This window comes from Lonchura striata, chromosome 25, assembly GCF_046129695.1.
Source record: "Lonchura striata isolate bLonStr1 chromosome 25, bLonStr1.mat, whole genome shotgun sequence".
Classification (NCBI taxonomy): domain Eukaryota; kingdom Metazoa; phylum Chordata; class Aves; order Passeriformes; family Estrildidae; genus Lonchura; species Lonchura striata.
The window spans coordinates 3,570,625-3,594,734 of record NC_134627.1 but is presented as its reverse complement, the minus strand read 5'-3'; the positions used below and the strand labels follow the sequence as shown (position 1 = coordinate 3,594,734).

Sequence of the window (24,110 nt, the reverse complement as noted above, 5' to 3'; positions counted from 1 at the left end):
AGCCACTGGTGCAGCCTTCACAAGGACCCCCAGGAATCCAGAAGCTGATGCTGGACTGAGGACAGAGCTCCTGGCCATCGAATTCAGAGGTGCTGAGCAACCAATGCTGCCCTTCTGAAGAAGGGCAGGTGGGGCTCTCTGAAACCATGGCCAGTGTTTGCTTTCCCTGCCTTACTGTCTCTTCCACCTCTCTCTTGTCTTCCATACTTCTGGACTGTAAGATTTTCAGAGCCTCTCTGGGGGATCTGCTAACCCCTGTCCACTGTAGGGCAGGCAGATGGATGTCCCATTGGTTCTCCAGTGGCTCTCCAGTGCCTGTGCCAAAGTGGGCACAGACTTTCTGCAGTTGCATGTGGTCTCTCACCACCACCACCAGTTTCCTCCTCTACAGAGGAACTAATTTCCCACTTCAATGACAATAAAGCTTTCTGCATCTCATCCTCAGCCTCTGTGTAATATTTTTTGGTATCCTTGTCTCAAGGTGCTGAGACCAAAAGATGTTGCCATGGTTGGTGGAGGAAAAGGTGGGGGCACAAGTAGACCATTGATTATTCCCAGAGGAAGGGGAGGGTGGGAAATACAGAAGTGGGGCCCATTCAAGCACTGTCCCTTAGAGCTGAGGAAGACATCCCTGACTTTTCCAGAGACAGCAGAGATCAGGCTTAGCCTTCCAACATTTCTGCTCAGATACGACTCCTTGGTCTCAGAGCATGTCCTGAGGATGGAGAGTACAACCCATCTTCGGGACCAGACCTAACAGTCTCTGTAGACTCTTCCCACAGTCACTGATGGGCCAGCAGGTCACCCAGGGGACTTACTCCATCCCAAAACAGATGTTCCAGGAAATGGCAAGAATCATCTTTCTGGAGACACAAATCCTGCAGCTGACCAGTGGTGGCCTCTGAACTCCCCAGCTAGGACAAGCTCGGAGCAGGGTCTGCATACCTGGTCATGTGTTCATGGCTTGCTTCTTTAAGCAATCACAAGTGAACTCACAGGCTCCAACACCTCCACCACATGGCTAAACCCCACATCCATTTCCATGGATAGGACAGACAGCAGCCATCATGGTCAGCAAATAGGCTCAAACTGAAAACTTACTCCCATTAGCTGTATCTCCACCCCAAAACAAGTACTGGTCAGTTTTCTCTCAACCACACAGAAGCCTGGGACACAGGACTTACAGAAAATGTCTCTGCCAAGTCCAGCACCTGTGTGGTGGTCCTGAACCGTACAGACAGACTCTCTCTTGAGGTGAATCTAACTCAAGATGTCTAGAGGACAAGAAGTGTGTGTATTTTTGTGTGTGTGTGGTCTAAGACAGCTGACTAGTTTATCTTGAGTGCCAACAGAAGAAAAAGGTCTGTAAGGCCTGTATTGCCTGATCTGTAAGAGACCATTTTTTCTAAGAGTAGAACTAAGGCTTGAGAGTGCCTGTTTCTCTCAGCTGATGATGAATGGAGCAAAGATGAGTACCTCAACAGAAGACATCTTTTCTGGAGTCAGGGGAAATAAATTTTCCATTTACTAATGTCTTGTCCGATTTTGAACTTAGATTGTTACTTAGTTTTTCATTTCAGTTGAAGCTGCAGACAGAGGTTTTAAATGCTCTGAAATGAGGTAGGTGAGCCCCTTACCTTACAGTCTGTATTCAGGTGCCCATAGCTGCTTTTAGTTACTTCTCACCCTGGAGGTTTCACCACCCTCTCAGCACCAAATGCTTGACCCCAGTGTCTTGGAACATGATTATTTCAGACAGCTCCATGTCAGCTGAGTTCCTGACAAGGCTCTCATACCACAGCTGCAGGTAGGAGGCAAACACCCAGCCTAGCAGCCACTTAGGGAATTGTATTGCTCTTCTTTAATTGGCCTGTGTGAAGAGAGAGTACTATTCATCTCTGAGAAGCCCATAAGGCCTCCCAGAGGTCAAATTCCCTGCAGCACACCAGAGGGAAAACAGAAAATAGTCTCCTAGGTGTGGCCAGCTGGAGCTTCATTGTGTTAATGAGGTGGGTGTGGGGATGTTCTTATGCTAATAATGCTGGCGACTCTCTGGTGTATGAGCTCACTATATGAAGCTAAACTGAAGAGAGTTTACGCTTTGTGTGTGTGCACACAAAGCTCCTTTTAGTGGAATTACATGGTGTCAGTGAGAGGGAGAAGATCAGGAGTGGAAGTTGTCAGATCCTACTGGATGGAGAGGAAACCAGGTCAAGCAGTTGCCATCAGCTTGAAGTGAGTCAGCAGGGGAGAGCTGCTCATCCACACACCTTCACCTGACTCCAGAGTTCCCCCCCAATAAATCTACTTCTTTCCAATGCTCTCCATGAGCCAAGGGGACCCTGGCTATCTTGGGAGGACGGTGCATGAAAAAATGTCATTTGGATCATTTCCACTGGAAAATCTGGTGAGTGAAGCCTGCCTAAAACATATAGCGCAGATTTCCAATGCCTTGCATGTTTAAGGAGAGCTTAAGGAGAGCTTAACCCTAAGGAGAGCTTGTTTAAGGGAGATTTCTTTACTCTTTAAGTACATGAGATTTCTGATATATGTTGCTGTGGAGAAAGATAGGAGAGAAAGAGATGATTCAGATGGTGATTTAGTTCATCTGTCGTCCACATTCACCTGAAAATATGTTCTCTCTAGAGAACTGATCAAGAATCCTCCCTTGTCTGCAGGAACAGTTCAGCAGAGCTACCTTTAATGGCATTCAACTCAGAGGATTTTGCCTGCAGTCACTGAGGCTGAGTATCTCTGTCCAAGTTGAGATATCTGACATCTAGGTGTTCACAAGACTCCTGCCTTAGACCTCAGCGACAACCTGGCACTTCTAGAGGGCTTTCAGCCATGCTTTTAAAACAAAATGAGCCATATATCCCTCATGTTTTTTCTCTGCCTATGAAGAAAGAAGGGGGTAAGCTGAGGAGCTGAGATAGGAGTATTTCACCATGGATATTTCAGCTTGGTCAGCAGAAATGCTTCCCCTGACTCTGAAATGGCAAAATTGCAAAGAGGTGAATCATAGCCCTAGGAGCTATGCTGAGTACACATCAGTGAGAGAAATGGAGGTATTTGCAAAAGCTTCCAGTTCTGAGGCTTGGAAGAAAGCAAGTATAGGAGACCTTGAGCAGTGACTGGCATATTAACCTGCTACCCTGTGTGGCTGCAGCTCAGTCTCAATCCCTTGTAATAAACTGACATAGAAGAAGTGAGAAAAATTTCTTGCAGTGTCACGTTTTCATGACAGTATTTGTATTTCTCAGTTGCATTTGATGTACCACACCTCAGTATTGCCTGCCTTGGAGACTATAGGTTATATTATTGCCTTGTAAGAGCTTTTCCCATAGCTGGAGTCCCTCAGTCTGGTGCCCATAGTTTCCTAAGTGGGATTTTCGTCTCACAGAAGTGACTACATTCCCCATGCTGTAAAGGAGGTGCATGATCTGATAGATACTTCCCCAAGTGTTCATTTTTTGGGATACACCTGATTTTCAGGGTTAGATCTAGTTGTTCAAATGTGTTTCATCAGGGAAAGATTTCTATGAAAATTTAAACATAGTAAAAGTGCCATTTTCCCATGCTGTGCACCAACTGCTTTTTCAGGAATGTTGACTATTTTTTTTTCACTACTTGTAGCATCTGAAGGACCAGCAAAAGCATGCAAACTTTGACAGAAACTTTTCTTTCTTTGCAGACGGACCACAACTCTTGGAAGTACATGGCAAATGGGACAAGTGTAAAAGAATTCATCCTTCTTGGCTTCCCAGGCATATGGCAATTCCGAGTCTCCTTTGTGGTGGTGTTTGCACTGATGTACACCCTGACAATAATAAGTAATGCATCCATCATAGCCCTTGTGTGGAGCAGCAGCAACCTACACACCCCAATGTACTTTTTCCTCTGTAACCTCTCCTTTCTGGAGATCTGGTACACCACAGGTGTTATTCCCAAAGCCATAGGAGTCATGCTGGGGACTAGCCAGACCATCTCCTTCAGTGTCTGCATCCTCCAGTTGTTCTTTCTTTTATCTCTAGGCTCCACTGAGTGTTTTCTCCTGTCTGTCATGGCCTATGACCGCTACTTAGCCATATGCTACCCCCTGAGGTACAGCTCCCTCATGAGCAGTGCCCTCTGTGTTCGCCTGACACTCAGCTCCTGGCTGGGAGGTTTTTTGGCCATTTCCCTGCTGGCCTTTCTGACATCCAGGCTGACTTTCTGTGGGCCAGATGTCATCAATCATTTTCTATGTGATATAGATGCCTGCCTTGCCCTCTCCTGCAGTGATACATGGCCTGTGGAGCTGGCAACCTTCCTTGTCTCCATAATTGTTGTGGTGGCCTCCTGTGTGGTCACGCTGGTCTCCTACATGTACATCATCTCTTCCATCCTGCGGATCCAGTCAGCCCATGGCCGGAAAAAGGCCTTTTCCACCTGCTCTGCCCATCTCAGTGTTGTCACGATCTGGTATGGCTCCACCATGTTCCTGTATGTCAAGCCATCACCCCAGAAGTCTCTGGATCTGAACAAAATTGTGAATACCTTTAACACAGTGGTAACTCCTTTGTTGAACCCCTTCATTTACACGCTCAGAAACAAAGACGTGAAGCTCGCCCTGGGACGGGCTTTCCAGGAAAAGTGATTTTTCACTTTTCATCAGTTGTACAAACAGATTAGTCCCTGTCCTCCCATAACTTCTTCCCTGCAGAAGATCCCCTCTGAAGTGTAGGTCTGTGTGGGCATCCCAGGCAGTGAGAAGCCACCAATTCCCCAATGAGCTCCTATCACCTTACAGCCATCTCTGGCTAGGCTGAGCCTCAGTTCTGCCCTCCCATCACTCTCTGTTCATTCCCAGTTAATTCAGAATGCCTAACAGTCCTTTAAAATGCCGTTCTTGGAAAGGGTCACAAGCCCGTCCATAAATATTTCTGTAACAGAAGGAGTGGTATTCCCACAGGTTTCTACCCCAGTTTGCCAAGTGCTTAATTTTGTAAGGGTTTGTCTGAATCTCCTAAAGAAATCCCAGTAACTTTAGGAAACATTGCTTTAGGAAGTACACATGTGTTCTCCATTTAGCCTGATGTTTTGTGATGTATCTACGCCACATTCTTGTAGCTATTTCATCAAATCATACTCTGATTCGAGATAAAATTGGCAATGTCTGATACCTCTACTTATAGCCATTATTCCTTGCATAAGACTGCAAACAAAATTTGCATAATTCCTCTTCTTTCCTCTCCTTAGTGTCTGAATCTACTCTCTTATTTTTAATTAAAATTATGCAAAATGGTGTGCTTCATACTAGATGTGTCAGGGCATTTCCACATCTAAAACCCCACATAATTTTTAGCAGTACATTGTTCCACCCATTTTGGGCTTTGTTGTGGAAAAACATTAATGTGATGGGCAAAGCACTTTAAGTGCAGAGCTGTGGAAGGCTGGCTGGGAAGCAAGTCTCTCTTTACACTCATTGGGAGAATATTAGCACTTCCAAACAGCACTTGCCTTTACCCTCCTAATTTTCATTTCAGAACAGATTAACCATGTTCTCCAAGCTTTTCTTTTTGCACACTGACAGTGAAGATAGTCCAGGTAATCACTTCATAATGCGGCATCAGCTTCTCATCATGGTAAACAAACCTTTATGGAGAGTGTGGGATTAATTTCATCTGAACATAGAGCTCTCCAGTTGAGATGATTGAGTCTGAACTGAACATCTACTCCTTCCTTCCAGAAGCAATGGCACTTCTGGAGGAGATTCACAAACCTGAATCCACCTGGGCACTTGGCACTTAGTCCTGTATCCCAGGCCCAGGCACCACTGCCCAAGGCACAGGCTGATTCCCACCAATCCACCTTTGTCAGCTGTGCTCTTTTTCAGTGGCAATTGGGAAAATGCCTGGGACAGCAGAGAGTCTGAGACTGGATTTATCCGCAGACAGACAACACTGCTTGCCATTTCTGCCTAGGAATACAACATTTTGAAAATAATTGTATATTTGGAGTGTTGAATCCTTCTACAGTCCTGGAAAGCAACAAAAAGCAGTATCTGAAATGTCTAAGAAATCCAAGACACAGCAGAGTGTCTGAGATCTGCTGTGAATTCCTCATCAACACTGCTTAGAGCCCTCTGAGATAAACAGTGGCATGCAAAGCCACACACAAGGATTGTCAGAGCAGACCCTTGTCACTTGGGAGAGGCAGACTATGATAGAACAGCAGTAGAAAAACAAATGAGTATCCTGAGATTTCTCGTGCAAAGGGGATGATACTTCATGGGCAACAGATTCCAATTGAAAGGGTGAGATCCATCTGGAAACTCAGCACCCTTGAGCTGAATTTCCATAAGAAATGCTGTAGTGGGGTTGCCTGAAAATAGGTCCCCAGAACCCTTCCTTTAGCTCATGGGAGGAAAGGAGGTCACTGAGATGTTAGCAGCTGTTGGACAGAGAAACTGGCATGGACCTCAGAACATGGGAGCTCCCTCCAGCACTGGTGATTTCCCTGAAAAGGAGAGACATGAAAAAGAGTGGGACCACTCTCTGGCAATGGATGAGTGCAGGAATAATCTTGTCCAGAGTCTGGCTGGTGACTGTTTTCCACTTGCTGATGCAGGGTAAGGAAGATCCCTTCCCATCTTGGGCTTCTGTGTCACAGTGTCCAAATCATAAGAGCAATTGTGCTTCCTACCAAAGGCCTCGTTCTCCAGCTGTGGCCATCAGTGGAGGCCCATGGAGATGAAGCAGGAAGAAGAGTCAGTAGGGTACTTGCTCTGAGAATTGCAGTGTTATTTTAAGCAGAGAATATTGACAAGGCTTTTTTGGATTGTTTATGGTGTAGCCTCCAATAGATCTGCTCCAAGTTGGGTTTCTTGGGCAGTTTTTATCATCAAAATCCCTGGATCTAGAAACAATTGTGAAAGTCACATGAGTATGTGTTTCACAGCAGCACAGCATCCACTTCCAGGGATGGGGCAGCCAGAGCTTCTCTGGACAACCTGTGTCAGGACCTCACCACCCTCAGAGGGAAGAATTTTTTCTTGGTAACTAGTATGAATCTATCCTATTTCAGTGGGAAGCCATTCCCCCTTGTCCTATCACTCCATGCCCTTGTAAAAAAGTCCCTCTTCGTCTCTCTTGGATCCCCTTTGGGCACTGGAATGTGATTTAAGGTATCCCCAGAACCATCTTCAGGATAAACACAGTCATCACTCCCAGCCCTGTCTCCATAGCAGAAGGACTGCAGCCCTCTGAGCATTTCTGTGGCCTCTTCTGGACCTACTTCAAGCACCTTAGCACTGGGGACACAGCACTCCAGCTGGGGTCTCACAAGAGCAGGGTATTGAGGGAGAGCCACTTCTCTATACCTGGTAGTCACTCCTCTGTTGATGCAACACAATTCTGGGATACAATTCTAGGGTTGCATGTGAACATTGCAGGCCACGTCCAGACTCTCATTCACCAGTATACTCAAGTCCTACTTGGCTGGGCTACTCTCAGTTTACTCATTAATCAATCTTCGTCCATCCTTGGGAATGACCCAACCCAAATTCAGGACCTTACACTTGGCCTTCTTGAGCTTCATGTGGATTACATGGGCCTGCTTCTCTATCCCACAGAAGCCAAGGTTATAGGAGCACAACACACTGTGGATTCTGCTGAGGACACCCGGGGACAACTGCAGCAGGGTTGGAGCATTGTGAGGAGCCAGACAAACCCATGACAATTTCTCTGCTGGACAAAGAGGGCATGAGTTAAAACAAGATAGAATTTTCTCCTGGTAGCAGAGTTAGGCACATTGGGGCGAAAACCACTTGCAGAGTCCATGGACATGGGGAGGGAAGAAGTGACCACAGGGAGAGAAAGACAAGGATAGGATATATCCTCATGCACAGGAGTCCTTGGGCAGCCAGCTGAGGATTGCTGGAACTCAAACAGTCCCACCAGAGTTATCCAGCCTGTAGTATCACTTTCCTGGTCTGGGCCCATGCAGTACATAAACTGAGTCTTCTGCCTGCACTGCTGCATTCATGCCTTAGAAATCCTGGGGCCTTTAATCCCAGGGATCAGAAGAAGCCTTCATTGGAGAATGGGTATGGAACAAACCTGGAAAAGGCAGCAGTGCAGGAAATGAAAACACAGCCCATATCATTAGATGTGCTGGTTTGCATTCAAGATGAACTTGCTGGGAAATTGTTACCTCTGCAAAGGCCGCCCCTGGTCCTGCAGCAGTGAAGAGCAGGTATAAAAGGCAGCCCAAGTCTCTGCTCTCTCATTCACTTCTCTTGCCTTTTTCTGCTTGGGAACCAGGTGAGTCTGAAGCCCATTCTCTTTCTCTTCCAAAGTGAGATCTCTGCTTGGTGGACATCTCAACTGACTTTGGCTTTCTCATATTTGGGGATTGGAGCATCTGGTCATGAGAGAGGAAAGTGGGGAGGAGGCTGGCACAGAGAAGGGCTGGTAGTGGTGGTGCCTCTTGCTTCCTGCCCTGGGAGAGAACTTCCTGAGTCAGGCTCTCTTTGTAGGGCTCCTGGCCCAGTCTCCAGCTTCCCCCTCATGATGGCCTTGGCTCTTTTGTGAGGGGGTAACCAAGCTGCTCCTCACCCACCCACCCACCCAGCTTTGTGCTCTGTTTCCTCTCTGCTCTCTCTTCCAGGTGCACCTGCAGCCCCAAGACATGTCCTGCAATACCCAGTGCCGTCCCTGCCAGCCCTGTGGCCCCACTCCGCTGGCCAACAGCTGCAATGAGTGCTGTGTCAGGCAGTGCCAGGACTCCACTGTTGTCATTCAGCCACCTGCTGTGGTGGTGACCCTGCCTGGGCCCATCCTCAGCTCCTACCCACAGAACACCGTGGTGGGATCCTCCACCTCTGCTGCTGTTGGCAACATCCTCAGCTCTGACGGAGTGCCCATCAACTCTGGGGGCTTTGACCTCTCCTGCATCACCAGGCGCTATGGTGGAAGGAGGGGCCTCCCCTGCTAGTGGTGCTGGGCGTATGTAGGTCTTGGGAAGTGTCCCCAGGATCTCCAGGCATGGTGCTGAACAAAGGAAGAATCTTCAGGTCATTTCTTTCAGAGGAACTGACCATCTTTAGTTCCTCCTGAAAATGCTGGAAGAAAGGGCCCAGCTCAGGCACTTCGAAAGCATGCCCTATGTCTTTCCTATATATCTCCTTTTTTCTATTTTCTTTGTGTCATTCTGCTCCCTGCAGCTGCAAAGCTCCTCCAAGCCAGCCTGCACTCTACAGGCAAGGCAAATGGATGCCCTGTGTGGACTTCACCCTGGCCAAGAGGTGAAGTGTCTTGCTTGTCCTGCCAGATCCCTGCACTAAGGGCCTGTTCTTGTAACAACCTTGATTCCCTCTTTAAACTCAATAAAGATTTTTGCATCTCATGCTGGGTCTCCAGGTAGTCCTTCCCTCCACATATGACCTTGCAATCTGCTGGGGTGGAATGGTGTTGATCCTGGCAGGGGATAAGGTGACAATGTAGTGAGATCCTTCATCCAGAAAAATATGAGGTTGGGATACACTGCAGAGGGTCCTATGGGAAGTACAGCCCTGGGCCAGGATGCAAAACATCCCCAGCTACCCCATGGTGATCAGCCCCTTCCCTTCAGTGTCTCTGCCCAGATATACCCCAAACACGTCCTGCAAAAACCTCTGCTGTCCCCATGTAGCAACTAGAATTCCATGGGAGGTCTTGGAGACAAACTCACCTGCAGGATCATGGGAATGCAGCACCTCTTCCTCTTGTCAGTGCTGTGCTGGGGTAGACAGAAAATGTTCCCAAAGGATGTCAGAAGTGTGGTTGTGTGGAATAGCCTCAGAGCTGACTCAAGGCCTCATCTCCATCTTCACTCCACTGCCCAGTCTCAGACAATGGCCAGCACAAATGGGCATAGGCAGCTGGGATCAGTTCTTCATTGCAGCCCTACTGCCAAATGTAAGGCCCGTGGCAGGGCCCATGTTTTGGCAGGTGCGCAGGCCTGGCACCATTCACAAGTCAGTGCTGGGATTAGCCACTCCGGGTCCCACACTGGAGTCCCTGTGAACCCTCATGGGCCAGGGCAGTCCAAGGACAGTAATGGATGCTCACAGACCCTTCACTGCTCGGCTGTACCTTGTCACTGCCAAGCAAAGATGAAGCAGCTCTGCTCAGGCTCAGGGCCTCAAAGACTCTGCTGTGTAAGGACCAGCGCTGCTCCACAAAAGCTCTGTGCAAAGTCATTCTGGACAGCAGTATCTTTGAACTGTCTGTGGTGGACAAGTTTTGTTTACAAATGTCCCTCTTGCTTAGTCTGGTTCTGTTTGGCACTGTTTTGAACAAAAATACATCAGAGGCCTTAGTCAGGAAGGGCTGGATAAACTGAATCCATCCATCCATCCATCCATCCATCCATCCATCCATCCATCCATCCATCCATGATGGAGACTGTGTAAATTGCCCTTTCCCCATCTGGGAGTTTGGAATGCAGAGAGATGTCTTTTTCTTCCACAAAATGAGGTTGTGAAGTCCTTTGATGACATTGTCTCCTCTTGCCTGTTTGACCAACAGTTGGTCAGGATGACAGAGGTATCAGGGCAGTAAACACATCTCTCTTGGCAATCAGGTTGATGGGGACTGTGTAAGCCAAATTCTGCAGGCTGTAGTTCTAATGAATGTCTGTACCCTGTGCATACCTGTTGGAAATCCCCACTTTTTAGCCATCCTTTCACTGTTTATAGATGGTGGGTAACAGGGCTGATGACAGCATGGCACAGAGTGTCGCCAGAGAGAGTTGGGCCTACTAGGGTACAACATTCTTCTTCCTTTCCACAATGTGGTCATGGCAGTAATCTTTGAGTTTTTGTGAAGAACATCTGGTTTCACTATTAACACACATAGGTTGGTTTTTTCTGTGATATTCCAAAATATATTTTTTGACTTCCAACCTTAGCTTAAGTGAGTGATTAAAAGTTGGGAGATTTCAGGTGTCTACAGTTCTCTGAATATAGGGAAAAAGCTGATGAAGGCAAAGTTAAGCTCAAACAGGGGTGTTGCAGAAGCATGAAGGGACCAACAGAAAAAATTCCCCGCACATTCTTCCTGCTGGAGATTTAGAGAAAAGTATCTGAACTCCTCCATCTCTTTGGCCAATATTCTTGTGATGCCCAGCCTCACACTTTTCATGCACAAGACCTGCACTGCTGTCACCAGGTAATTGCTACTATAGGGGCAATCCAACTCCTTGCTCTGCCTGGCATCCTTGGAGTCCCCCATTCTCTCTCTGCTCCACAGGCAGATCTAGGGCACAAGCACCATTCCTACCTGGGGACACTGTGACATCTGCACCACAGAGCAACTGCTGGGGTATCCCCCACTGGTGCCCATCTGCCCAATAACCCTGTTTATTGGCTTCCCCTGTGCAACACACATTGTCTCTTTCCTTCCAGTCTGGTGCACAATAATAACATGCACTGTGTTTCTTTAATTCAGTACCTGTTTGGGCCAAGATCTCAGCTTGACACAGCACCAGGCTGATGATCTGGATTAATATATTTGACATTGGCTTTGGCATGAAGGAAGGTTGTGTCCCACACCTGGAAGCACCAACAATTCACAGGAAGAATATCTATTTGGACACAGCCTGAACAAGGAGAGTAAGTAGGATTCCTTATTCTTTCTCCAGGATAAAGCAAATCCCATCCTTTTGAACTCTCTAGCAGCTGTTCCCTGACCTAGTGAGACAGGCAGAAGGGGGCTGCCCATCATGCTGAGGCAGTCCTAATCCTGTTACACTCAACTAAAGGATCTAAATTGGTAGTCCTTGTTGGGACTTGGCACCATCATCAGTGGAGTATGAGCTCTGGAGGATCAGGACAAGGACAGCTCAGAAAATGGGTTGATTACAGTGCCTCTTTTTCAAGAGATTTCTAGGAGGGTGATGCCATTACCTTTCAGCTGCACTTGAGCTCCTGCTGCTTTGCAGAGCTCATGAACAGAGCTCTGGAGTGTCCCTGCCACGAGCAACACAATCTATTTGTAAGGAGAGACACAAAAGAACATATGTTCATATACACCTATCAAATATGCACCTGTGGTACATTCATGCAAGTCTGGATGCACAGAAGAGCACATGAACACATGTAGGAACACACCCTACTGTAAACTCTGCTGAGGACACCAGGAGACAGCTGCAGCAGGGCTGGAGCCTTGTGGGGAAGGGCAAGGCCCCAGGCAAGCTCACAGCATTGTTTATGTACTCACAGACTGCTCAGAGAGTGGACAAGTCAAAACAAGCCAGAAATTTTTCCCGAAGGCAGAGTTAGGTAGGATGGGGTCAGAGCCTGCAGCCCAATGCACACACGTGGGGAGACAACAACAACAAATAACCATCAGGGTGAGCTGAGAAGGGAGGGATAGGGAAGGACATAGCCCACCCTCATGCACAGGAATCCTTGGGCATCCAGCAGCAGACTAGATTTTTAAAGAGGCAATACAAAGGACCTAGGGAATCACAGACTAGCAGACCTCACCTCTGTGCCTGAGGAGATCAAGGAACAGGTCCTCATGAAAGCAACTGTAAGTCATATTCAGACAAAGAGGTGATCCAAACAGCCAGCAATGCTTCTCTTAGGGCAAGTAATGTCTGAGCAATCTGGTGGCCTTCAAGGATGGAGTGACTGAAACAGTCAGCAAGGGAAGACTGGCCAGTGTCATCTACCTAAACTTCTGTCAGGCTTTCAACACAGTCCACACAAAATCCTTATCTCCAAATTGGAGAGATGGTGTAGTTGGTTGACCCTGGCTGGTTGCCAGGCACCCACCAAAGGCACTCTATCACTCTCCTCTACAAGTGGACAGGGGAGAGAAAATATAACAATGGTTCATGAGTTAAGGACTGGAAGAGACCTCTCACCAAACACTGTCACAGGTAAAACAGACTCAGCTAAGGCATATTAATTGGATTTCTTACCAACAACATCAGAAGAGGATAATGAGAAGTAAAATAAGTATAAAAATAACACAAAAAACTGAGTAATTGCCCCTTACCTCTCCCTCCTTCCCAGCTTTATCTCCTCCTCCCCGCTAGCAGAGTAGGGAAACAGGAATGGGGCTCACGGTCAATTCATCACAGGTTGTTTCTGCTGCTGCTCAAGGAGAGGAGTGGGAGTCCTTCTCCTGCTCTAGGATGGGGTCTCTCCCATGGGAGAAGTTCTTCATGAACTTCTCCAAAATGAGAAGGAGGCTAGGAACCATATGCCACAGGCAATGGTTTTCCAAGAACTGCTACAATGTGGGTCACTCTTCCATGGGGTCAGTACTTCAGGAACCCTCACAGGGTCACAAGTCATTACAGCAAACCTGCTCCAGCATGGGCTCCTCTCTTCACAGATCCTTGCTAGGACTCTGCTCCAGCACAGCTTTCCCTCAGGGTCATGGCCTCCTCTGAGGCATTCACCTGCTCTGGTGTTGGCTTCTCCAGGGGCTGCAGGTGCATCTCTGCATTTCCATGCCCTCTGTGGGCTGCAGGGGCCCAGCTGCCTCACCATGGTCTTCACCATGGGCTGCAGAGGAATCTCAACTCTGGAGCCTGGAGCAGGTCCTGCTCCTGTTTCTCCACTGGTGTTTGCAGAGTTGTTTCTCTCACATATTCTCACTCTGCTTTTTTCTGGCCACAACTACACCCATGCAATATTTTTTTTCCTTCTTTAATGTGTTATTCCTGAGGCAGCACTTCCATTTCTGATGGGCTCAGCCTTGGCCAGTGGTGGGTCTGTTTGGAGCCAGCTGGCTTTGGCTCTGCTGGACACTGAGGAAGCTTCCAGCAACTTCTCACAGAAGCCACAGAAGTGCCTTTGGTAGCCCTCCTGCTACCAAAACCAGGCCAAGCAAACCCAATGCACATGGATTTGAAGAGTATACTATTGTGAATATGAAAATATCTGGATGGACACAGCTTTAGTCTGTGTATCTATGACCACATGGAGGTAGGGGAAGAGGGGCATATCTCAAGGCTCTGTCTTGGGACTGGTGTTTTTTAGTATCTTTTTCAATCACAGAGATATTAGATCGTGTGTCCCCTTGGCATGTTTGTAGATGACACAAAGCTGAGTAGTGCAGCTGACACTACAGGAGATTTCCATCCAAGGAGACTTGGAGAAACTTGAGAAGTGGGCTTATGAGAACCTGATGAAGTTTAGGAAGTTCAAGTGCAGGGTGCAGCACCTGCATTAGGAAATCCCAGACATTAGAACAGACTGGGAGATTAACTCATTGAGAGCAGACCTGTGAAGAAGTACTTGGGAGTTTTGCTGGTGGACATCAGCCAAGAGTTTGCCATTTGCAGTCCAGAAAGCCATCCTGGACTGCATCACAAAAGGCAGGTTGAGGGCAGTGATTCTCCTCATCTACTCTTATTTTGTGAGACCCCAGATGGGTTCAGAAATGGAGTTTTCAGCATGAGAAAGACATGGATCTGTTAGAGCAGGCCCAAAGGAAGCCACAAAGATGCTCAGAGGGCTGGAGAAACTCTGCTATGAAGATAGGCTGAGAGAGTTGGGGTTGTTCCACATGGAGAAGAGAAGGCTTTGAGGACACCTCATTGAGGCCAGAGAGTATGTGAAGGGGGCTTGCAAAAAGATGGATGCTGACTGTTTACACAGGCAGATACTGATAGGACAAAGTGGAATGGTTTAAACTAAAAGAGGAAAGATGTAGATTTGATGTTAGGAACAAATTACTTACTCAAAGGGTGGTGAGGCAATGCAACTTCACATAGAAGCTAAGGCTGCCACATTCCTGTAAGTGTTCAAGGCCAGCTTGGATGGGGCTTGGAACAACCTAATCTAGTGAGGGTCACTGCTTCTCTTTATGAAGGAGTTCCATCCAGATCAAGCCATTCTATGATTACATGATTCTATGGATGCTGCAGCTTGTTCCTGAAAACAACACTTCAAACAACCCCAGAAGAGTGATCAGGATAGCATCATTTTCCTGGTCTGGGTGGGCCCATGCAGTACATAAACTGAGTCTTCTGCCTGCACTGCTGCATTCCTGCCTTAGAAATCCTGGGGCCTTTAATCCCAAGGATCAGAAGAAGCCTTCATTGGGGAACAGGCATGGAACAAACCTGGAAATGAAAAGGCAGCAGTGCTGGAAATGAAAACACAGCCCATATCATTAGATGTGCTGGTTTGCATTCAAGATGAACTTGCTGGGAAATTGTTACCTCTGCAAAGGCCGCCCCTGGTCCTGCAGCAGTGAAGAGCAGGTATAAAAGGCAGCCCAAGTCTCTGCTCTCTCATTCACTTCTCTTTCTTCCTTCTGCTTGGGAACCAGGTGAGTCTGAAGCCCATTCTCTTTCTCTTCCAAAGTGAGATCTCTGCTTGGTGGACATCTCAACTGACTTTGGCTTTCTCATATTTGGGGATTGGAGCATCTGGTCATGAGAGAGGAAAGTGGGGAGGAGGCTGGCACAGAGAAGGGCTGGTAGTGGTGGTGCCTCTTGCTTCCTGCCCTGGGAGAGAACTTCCTGAGTCAGGCTCTCTTTGTAGGGCTCCTGGCCCAGTCTCCAGCTTCCCCCTCATGATGGCCTTGGCTCTTTTGTGAGGGGGTAACCAAGCTGCTCCTCACCCACCCACCCACCCAGCTTTGTGCTCTGTTTCCTCTCTGCTCTCTCTTCCAGGTGCACTTAAAGCCTCAAGTCATGTCCTGCAATACCCAGTGCCGTCCCTGCCAGCCCTGTGGCCCCACTCCGCTGGCCAACAGCTGCAATGAGTGCTGTGTCAGGCAATGCCAGAACTCCACTGTTGTCATTGAGCCGCCTGCTGTGCTGGTGACCCTGCCTGGGCCCATCCTCAGCTCCTACCCACAGAACACCGTGGTGGGATCCTCCACCTCTGCTGCTGTTGGCAGCATCCTCAGCTCTGACGGAGTGCCCATCAACTCTGGGGGCTTTGACCTCTCTTCCATCACTAGACGCTACGGTGGCAACAGATGTCGTCCCTGCTAAAGATGCTGAGAAAGCCTCAACAAGACATCTTGAGGAACTCAGAACACGGTGTTGGGCAGAGGATCTAGGTTTTGAGTGCTGTTTGCACGATAGCTAACCAAACTTGCCTTTCTCTCCTTTTCATTGTTTGCATTGATTCCTTGGTGCTTCTACGTTCCCCAAAGACCAGCTTGATAGGGACCCTTTGGTTTCTCCCCTTTGTGGGACAGGTAGACCAATATTATGCAGGAACTATTCCAGAGCCAAGGAGTGCAGAGCCTCTGCTGCCCTTGGTGCTGCCCGTGCTGCTGACCTCCGCTTTCAGTGGCTTTGTTTCCTTCTTTCATTTCATTAAAGTTCTGCTGCATTCAAGCCTGGCATCTGTGTGGTCCTTCCCCTGTTTGCACTTCTGAATGCCAAAGGAGAAAAGTGTTGGTTAGTCAGGGAAATGGGTGAGGGCATAAGGAGACCCTTCTCAATTCACAGAGGAATGAAATTTTGGGGCACGATAGAGACACAACTATTAAGGGTACAATCTTTTGGAGCTGAGGAAGACATCTCCTGGTATCTCTGCTTCCAGATACCATCAAGCCTTGTCTTGGTGTATCTTTGCCCACAGATTCCCAGAAAGCTGGGAGACCTTGAAGCAATAGCAGCCCCATGACCACCTGAGGAAAGGTGCTCATGCTAGTATGGTCAGAGCTGCACTGGGGTTGTTGATGTGAGGGGCTTGGACATAATTTCCTCTGCAGAATAACAGAGTTGGAATGCAGAAAACAACTTCTGCATTCGACCATGTTTTCTATTCCATATTCCTCTCCCCTTCGTGACTCAGTAAAAAGTGAGGAAAAATACCCATTGAGCACTTTCTTTTCCTATGCCATGGTCCTTTAGATCAGAACATGTTGAATCTGAGGTCTAAACATCTGCCTGGCACAGCACCAGGCTGATGGACTGCACTGGCACATTTGGCATTGGCTTGAACACAAGGCAGAGATGTGTCTCATAGCAGACAGCACTGACACTGCAGTGCAAGCAGGCTTACTTGAGTATAGCCTGGATTAAGCTGGCAGGACTTCTTAGCCTTTTTGCTGTTCATAAAGCAAGCCTCATCCTTTTGAAGTCCCTAGATTTTGGGAGAGCTCTGTCCTGGGCTGGAGAGGCAGGAAATGAGGACTGCAAGCCATGTTTAGGCATTCCCAATATTGTATACAGTGAATTAAACTAAGGATCCAAAGTGGTATGAAATTGTCCTAATTTGGACCAGGAATCATCATCAGCAGAATGTGAACTTTGAAGCAGCAGGAAAAGGGGGATTGAGGATTGAAGAATTACCTTCACCTGAGTGCCTGAGGTGAGGGCAATTCTCTGCCAGGTTCGTTCAGCTACACTGAAGTTCCTTCAGACTCTGTGCACTCTGTGGAGCTTATTGGCAGAGCTGTGGAGAATGTCACTGCTGTAAGCAGAGCAATCCCTCATGAGGAGGGAAACACACACACACACACACACACACACACACACACACACACACACACACTTAAGCATGTCAGAAGATAATAATGCACAAAATTTTTTGCACCTATGTATATTCACAGAGTCCCAGCTATACACAAGTGCACATGAGATAAAAACAGGCAAAATCACAGCCAGCACAGCTTCATGAGAAGGAAGTCCTGCTTTGTCAGATTTCATTTCCTTTTATGATAAGGTAACCCACCTGATTAATCAAGGAAAGGCAGTTGATATAATCTTTTTGGAGTTCAGTGAAGCTTTTGATACTGTCTCCTGCAGGATCCTTCTGGACAAAATATCAGGCCCACAGCTGGATATAGACATCATGTGATGGGTGAGCAACTGGCTCACAGCTCAGGCACAAAGCATAACGGTGACTGAGGTGATACCAGACTGGTGATGTGTCACTGTTGGGGTTCTGTAGTGCTTCATCCTCAGCCCTGTGTTCTTTATCATCCACATAAATTAATGGAATGCAGGACTGGAAGGGAAACTAAGCAAATTTGTGGATGATAAAAAACTGGTAGGAGCTGTCAACTCCCTCAAAGGTAGGGACACCCTGCAGAGAGCCTGGACAAATTAGTGGGCTGGGCAATCACCAACCACATGAATTCCAACAAGGACAAGTGCCGGATTCTGCGCCTGGAGTGGGCAACCCCGGATGTACAGAGAGGCTAGGGAACAAGAGCCTGGAAATCAGTGTCATGGGAAGGCACCTGGGGGTCCTGGCTGATGGCAAGCTGGATATGAGTCAGCAGTGCCCTGGCAGACAGGCCCAACAATGCCAGCTGGGCAAGGGAGGGGATTGTCAGCACTGAGGTGGCCTCACCCTGAGATGCATTTGTGGTCATCACAGTTTAAAAGGAGACATTACGTTATTTGAGAGTGTCCAAAGGAGGCCACAAGGATTGGGAAGGGCCTTTAAGGGAAGCTTTATAAAGGAACATCTGAGGTCTCTTGGTCTGTTCAGACTGGGCAGGAGGAGATTGAGCTCAGACCGCATTTCAGTCTACAACTTCCTTGTGAGGGGAAGAGGAAAGGAAGGCACTGATCACTCAGTAGTGACAGGACTAGAAAGAATAGGCTGAAGTTGTGTCAGAAGAAGTTTGTGTTGGCTATTAGAAAAATGTTCTTTGTCCAGAGATGGTTGGATACTGGACTAGGCTCCCCAGGACAGTGGGCAAAACACCAAGCCTGACAGAGTTCAACAAAAGTTTAAATAACACTCTCAGGCACAAAGGGTGACTTTTGGCAGTGTCCTGTGCAGGGCTACGAGTTGGACTCGATGATGCTTGTAGGTCCCTTCCAACTTGGCATACTCTGTGACTCTGTGAAAGAATAAACCGTGGCCTCTGCTGTGGATGTGTGGAGACAATGATGACAGTGACGGAGCATCCTGGAGACGAACAAGGCCCCAGACATGGGCTCCACACACTTCTTTCTGAAAGAGAAGGAGGAGCAAAATTTGTCTTGGTTCATTGTTAGGCAGGACAGCATAAAATCCAGGAGCTGAGTCACTCCTTGCCAAGAGGGCCACCAAAATCCCTTAAAGCAGTGATCCAGACTGACATAATTTGCTTTTATTACACTCATCCAGCATGTCACATGAGTCCTCTACTCAAGCTGATGTGTTTTGATCCAGAATTGCTTGGGCCTCTCATCTTGCCACCAAAAAAAAAAAAAAAAAAAAGTGTCCACTGGGAAATGTGCCTGAAATAAAAAATAAAACAGGAAATAAAAACACAGCCATTCAGGAAGCCAAGCCACAGCTCATAGCATTAATGGTATGTTTTGCATTTTAAATGTGATATTTTGCATTCAACATGAGTCTGAGGGAAAATAATTCAGGGCCTGGGCAGTGGCTGCCTAGGAGCTGGTAGCTCTTTTGGAGCCTGGCAGGATAAGGCCAATGAGCCCTCACTCATACATCTCTGTAGAGGCTTCACCTCCTGGCCCTGCATGAGGCCATTCTTTGACTCTCTCCTCCTGTGGTGCTCCTCATGTATCCTTGTATTTTTCTTCCTCCCTACACTCTTTCCAAATGCCCCTCGTGCCCCAAGACATGTCCTTCATACAGTAGTGCCAGCCTTCCACCCCTTGCTACCAGCCTGGCGGCCCCACCCCACTGGCCAAAAGCTGCAATGAGTGATGGGATTTTGAGAAAGGCTCAGGGGAAAAAATTAAGACATTTTATTATAAAAGAAAACAAATACAAAAACCCCAGACCTTTTTCATAGGAACAGATGAGGAGGCTCAGGTGAGTCTCATTGGTTCCTGCCAGTCCTTGGTGCTGTCCAGACCACACAGAGTGGAGAATAGACAAGTGTTCCCTGCACAGTATATGGCAAATACTTTTCTGTTCTAGGATGCACAGGGAAACCAGTTCCAAAGCAGGGTTTTCTTCACCAACCTTTCCTTCTTCCCCCTCCCCTCCCCTCCCCTCCCCTCCCCATTTCTGGGTGACAGTGATCTGCCCAATAGTACTTGGAAGAAAACACGAGATTCTGCAGGGAAAAGTTCCAGGATGTGAAACAAGGGGCTGCAAAACAGCAGCAGAAAAGGCTCCCTTTTTGTTTCTTGTTCTGTGCTACAGCCACATTTACAGGAACCACAAGGGCGGGGGGGGAGTGTTTGGGCAGGAGGTTTGAGATCTCAACTCAACATGTATCCCACAGCAAAATAATGCTATTTACCCCCCATCGTGTCTTGGATTGGAAATGCAAGATGTGGCTGGGGGTGTGCATTATATTGCCATCTGTTAGAGGTGGGTAAGTTATCTGCTGTTCTTTGGGCAGTTTTCTTTATCTCTCCCACAACCAATCCTCCCTCCAGGAGATCTCTTCTGTTCATGGCCAGTGAGTGTCCCTGCATGGCTGAGAAAATTTCATCATCCCAATGGGAGATGCTCTGCCCAGGTGGAGGAGCCAAGCATTCCCACCTGGATAAAATCTGAACACTACATTCAGGTTTTCCCACTGGATTCACAGAAGACCAACTTCCTTTTCCACTGGATTCCCAAAGGAAAGCCAGGCCCATCTATACCACCACTGCAAATTCAGAGAAAAACTCCACCCTTCAACAGGATCACTGCTCCAATAGAACCACACCTGGCACTGTAGGAGGGCTGCAGCGTACATTCAAGTGGGACTGCTACCAACACCCTGACCTTCAGGTTGTCAGGTCGTACTCTGGTGCTGGCAATGTTGTTTTGAATTACTCCATTTTTATTTTATTTTTATTTTTCCCTTTAAAAGACTAGGCTGAGACAAATGAGAAGGAAGGTGCAAAAGCGATGGAGGATTGAAGGAAGAAAAATGACACAAGGGGTCTGAAATGACCAAGACAGGAGATGGTTTTACATTCCCTCACCGTTTTTAAATTTTCAAGAAGTAATACCATCTAGACAAAACAGGCAAAAACCAGCATATTAACTAATGTTTCCCATAATTTGACCATAATTTAAGACATAATTCAAGGCTTCAGTCAAGAAGACATTGATGGACAGGTTATATCCATCCATGCATGGGAGAAATGTGATTTAATACAGAAGCCATAAATCCTATGCACCAGCTCAAACAAAACTCATTTACCAGACTATATCCTGAGTATATGACTGGCACCAATCCTAACTTGTGAATTACCTCAGCCTTGCATGTCTGGACAGCTTTGCCTGCCTGTGCTCAGGGAGTGCAACTCATCCACTTGTGCCCTTGTGTGGGAGACACTGAGCACTGACCCTAGACTGTTGCAGTTCAAATTTATTTCATTGATTCCTTGTTTAAGTGGTTTGTTATGTTGTACCCCTATGTTCTCCCGAGTTGGTTTGTCCCTGGTTTGTACCCTCCCTCAAAACTATCCCTCATGCCATTCCCCACCCCTTGTTCCAGCTCTTTCCCTACCTGTCAAGGCAACCCAGCCCCTTATTCTTGAACCTTTCCCGGCCACTCTTACCTTGGGCCAATCCCAGACTGCAACACCTCTTTGGAAGTCCTGTAAACTTTTCAGCCCCATTGGCCCATGTGACTGGACCTCTCCTCCCACCTACCCTGATTAGTTCTGACGTGTTTATGTAATCCCCTCGCTCCTCCCTTGATAGCTCTCCATTGGTTGTTTGTTTGTATCCACACCTGATTTGTAACTGTATGAAACCCGAGCACAACAGGACCTAAGACTATTTGTTCCTAGTCCCTTCACTTGGAACCTCAAATCTTCCCTGTTGGAACCTCAAGAGCCGAGAGCTTCTTCCTTTTCCTTTGCCTGATCCCTGCTGTGGCTGTGACATTCTTCACTATAGAGCAAGCTGCTCTTCAGGTTCAGTTGCAGGCAAGATCCAAACCTCAGCTGTTCCCCTCTCCTGGTGTGGTGCCAGAGTTTTGCCAGAGGTAGCCCAGGCTCCAGTGGCTGCATCACTAGACTAGGTGAAGGAGTGGAGGAGAAAGAGGAGATGAAGCTGTGAGCTGGATCCAAAAATTCCTGTTTCCCTTCACAAGTGTTGCCTGATGTCTCCCTGATGGCCTTTAGCTGCAGAGTAGCCAGGGGGGATTTTGTCAGCTCCAAGGAAAAGGGCAGGAAGAAAAATCCACTGCAGGGAATCACAGTCTCTGCTACCTCCACCTATTTTCTCTGAGTGGACTGGAAGATTTTCTAGAGAACAAAGAAGGACTTAGAGACCCAGGCTTGGATGCAAAACAACTTTATTGAGTGTAAAGAAGAAAAGGAGTTGGCTCACAGAGAGCACCAGATGCAGCCACTAAGATGCAGTGGAGCTCCTGCAGGGTGTGCATCTGCTTGCCCAAAACAGGGAGCGAGGGTCACATGTCCCCATTAGACTGGCCTGAGGAGACATGGACAGTGAAGAAAAGAGGAAAAAAAGGTGGGAGAAGGGAACAATGTCTTGATGCTGTAAACACAATGTTCCAAATCTTTATCTCATGCCCAGATGTCTGTTCTGAGGTCTTGGAAGTTCAAGCCTAAAGACTTTGCCAACAGATTTAGCAGGGACGGCATCTGCTGCCACCATAGCAGTTGGTGATGCTGGAGATGTCAAAGCCCCCAGAGCTGATGGGCACTCCACCACAGCTGAGGATGTTGCCAACAGCAGCAGAGGTAGAAGATCCCACGGCGGTGTTCTGTGGGTAGGAGCTGAGGATGGGGCCGGGCAGGGTCACCAGCACAGCAGGAGGCTCAATGACAACGTGGGAGCTCTGGCACTGCCTGACACAGCACTCATTGCAGCTGCTGGCCAGCGGGCAGGGGCCGCAGGGCTGGCAGCAAGGGTTGCAGGGCTGGCAGCAGGACATGGCTCGGGGTCACAGGTGCACCTGGCACAGAGGGCAGGGAGAAGCACAAAGCGAGGACACATGAGAAGCAGCACTGCACTCAAACACCCTGCAGCCCAGGCACCTCCTGGCCCACATTGCACTGCCCAGGCCAAAGCCCAGGAGCCACCTCAGCCAAGTTCCATCCTCTCACTGTCGGCACAAGACCTTCTCTCCCCTGCCCTCTCCTAGCAGAAGCAGCTCCCAACCCTTTGCTACGACAGCCCCTCTCAGCTGAGACCTCCAGCCAGGCAAGAGCTGCTCTTGCAGCAGCAGAGGGAGAAAAGGTTTCACACTCACCTGATTCTTGAGGAGGAGGTGAGAGAAGTGGATGAGAGAGCAGAGACTTGGGCTGCCTTTTATAGTCGTCGTGCACTGCCTTAGGCCCAGAGACACCTTTGTGGAAGTCATAATTTTCTGACCAGCTCATGTCAAATGTGAACTATCCCAGCTAATGGTAGGGGCTGTGTTCTGGTTTCCTGCACTGTGGCCTTTTCATTTCCTGGCTTCTGCCACGTGCTTTCCTATGAAGGGTCATTTCTCAAAGTGCCAGCATGACAGCATCAAGGATTTCAGGGCAGAACTACATCAGTGGACAAAGATGGTTTAGATGAAGGGCCAGTGGCATCCAGGTGATTTGTACCTGTGTCATTCTCCTGGATTCCTCTGGTGCCAGAAATTCACCCTGCTCTCATGCTTCTTGTGCACATGCCCAAGGTCTGCGTGAGACGTGGGACAGTTTTTCCTTTGCTTTCTTCATTACTCTGTGGTCAACACTCAGTATTATACTGAGGTGGGCTTCTGATGGGGGGGTTTGACCCTAGTGCTGTCCTAAGAGTATTCAGAAAAATTGTGTTCTCTTCTCTTCCCAGTGACATGTGATAAAACCTCCACCTACGATCTCCCTTTTAGAGAGAGATGGATTTATTTCATGGGGAGAAAAGGAGGTCAAGGGGAAAGTTTATCACTCTAACACTACCTGTTATTGGAAGGAGGCTGTAGTTAGGTGGGCGTCAGTCTCTGCTCCCAAGTAACAAGACAAAAGGAATTGGCCTCAAGTTGCACCAGGGGAAGTTTAGATTGGATGTTAGGGAAAAATTCAATATCAAGCACTGTTGAGGGGGGAGGTTGAGTCACCACTCCTGGAGGTGATTTCAACAAAGTGTAGATGTGGCACATGGGACCATGGGTTAGTGGTAGAGCGGGCAGTGTTAGATTTATGGTTGGACCTGATGATCTTGAAGGCGGTCTCATGATTCTGTGACTGTGCAGCTAGTGCAGGAGTCCTGGGCATTTGAATTAGACAAT

The 24,110-nt window shown here is 47.9% G+C and overlaps 2 protein-coding genes and 2 pseudogenes across 2 annotated transcripts; 3 read left to right on the top strand and 1 right to left on the bottom strand.

Moving 5' to 3' along the window:
- The first annotated feature begins 2,194 nt into the window (after window positions 1–2,194).
- On the top strand, window positions 2,195–4,639 carry OR6F1 (olfactory receptor family 6 subfamily F member 1). Its single transcript, XM_021553342.2, has 3 exons — window positions 2,195–2,235; window positions 2,332–2,407; window positions 3,695–4,639. Exons 1-3 carry the CDS (start codon window positions 2,195–2,197, stop codon window positions 4,637–4,639), a joined length of 1,062 nt encoding a protein of 353 aa, XP_021409017.2.
- Window positions 4,640–8,673: 4,034 nt separating this feature from the next.
- LOC110483420 (feather keratin Cos1-1/Cos1-3/Cos2-1 pseudogene) lies at window positions 8,674–8,981 on the top strand (annotated as a pseudogene).
- Window positions 8,982–15,186: 6,205 nt separating this feature from the next.
- LOC110483422 (feather keratin Cos1-1/Cos1-3/Cos2-1) lies at window positions 15,187–15,993 on the top strand. Its single transcript, XM_077788416.1, is given in 3 exon segments — window positions 15,187–15,225; window positions 15,228–15,320; window positions 15,667–15,993. Coding segments are annotated over 3 exon segments (459 nt in total).
- Window positions 15,994–22,428: 6,435 nt separating this feature from the next.
- Window positions 22,429–23,232, bottom strand: LOC144247515 (feather keratin Cos1-2-like; annotated as a pseudogene).
- Window positions 23,233–24,110: the final 878 nt, after the last annotated feature.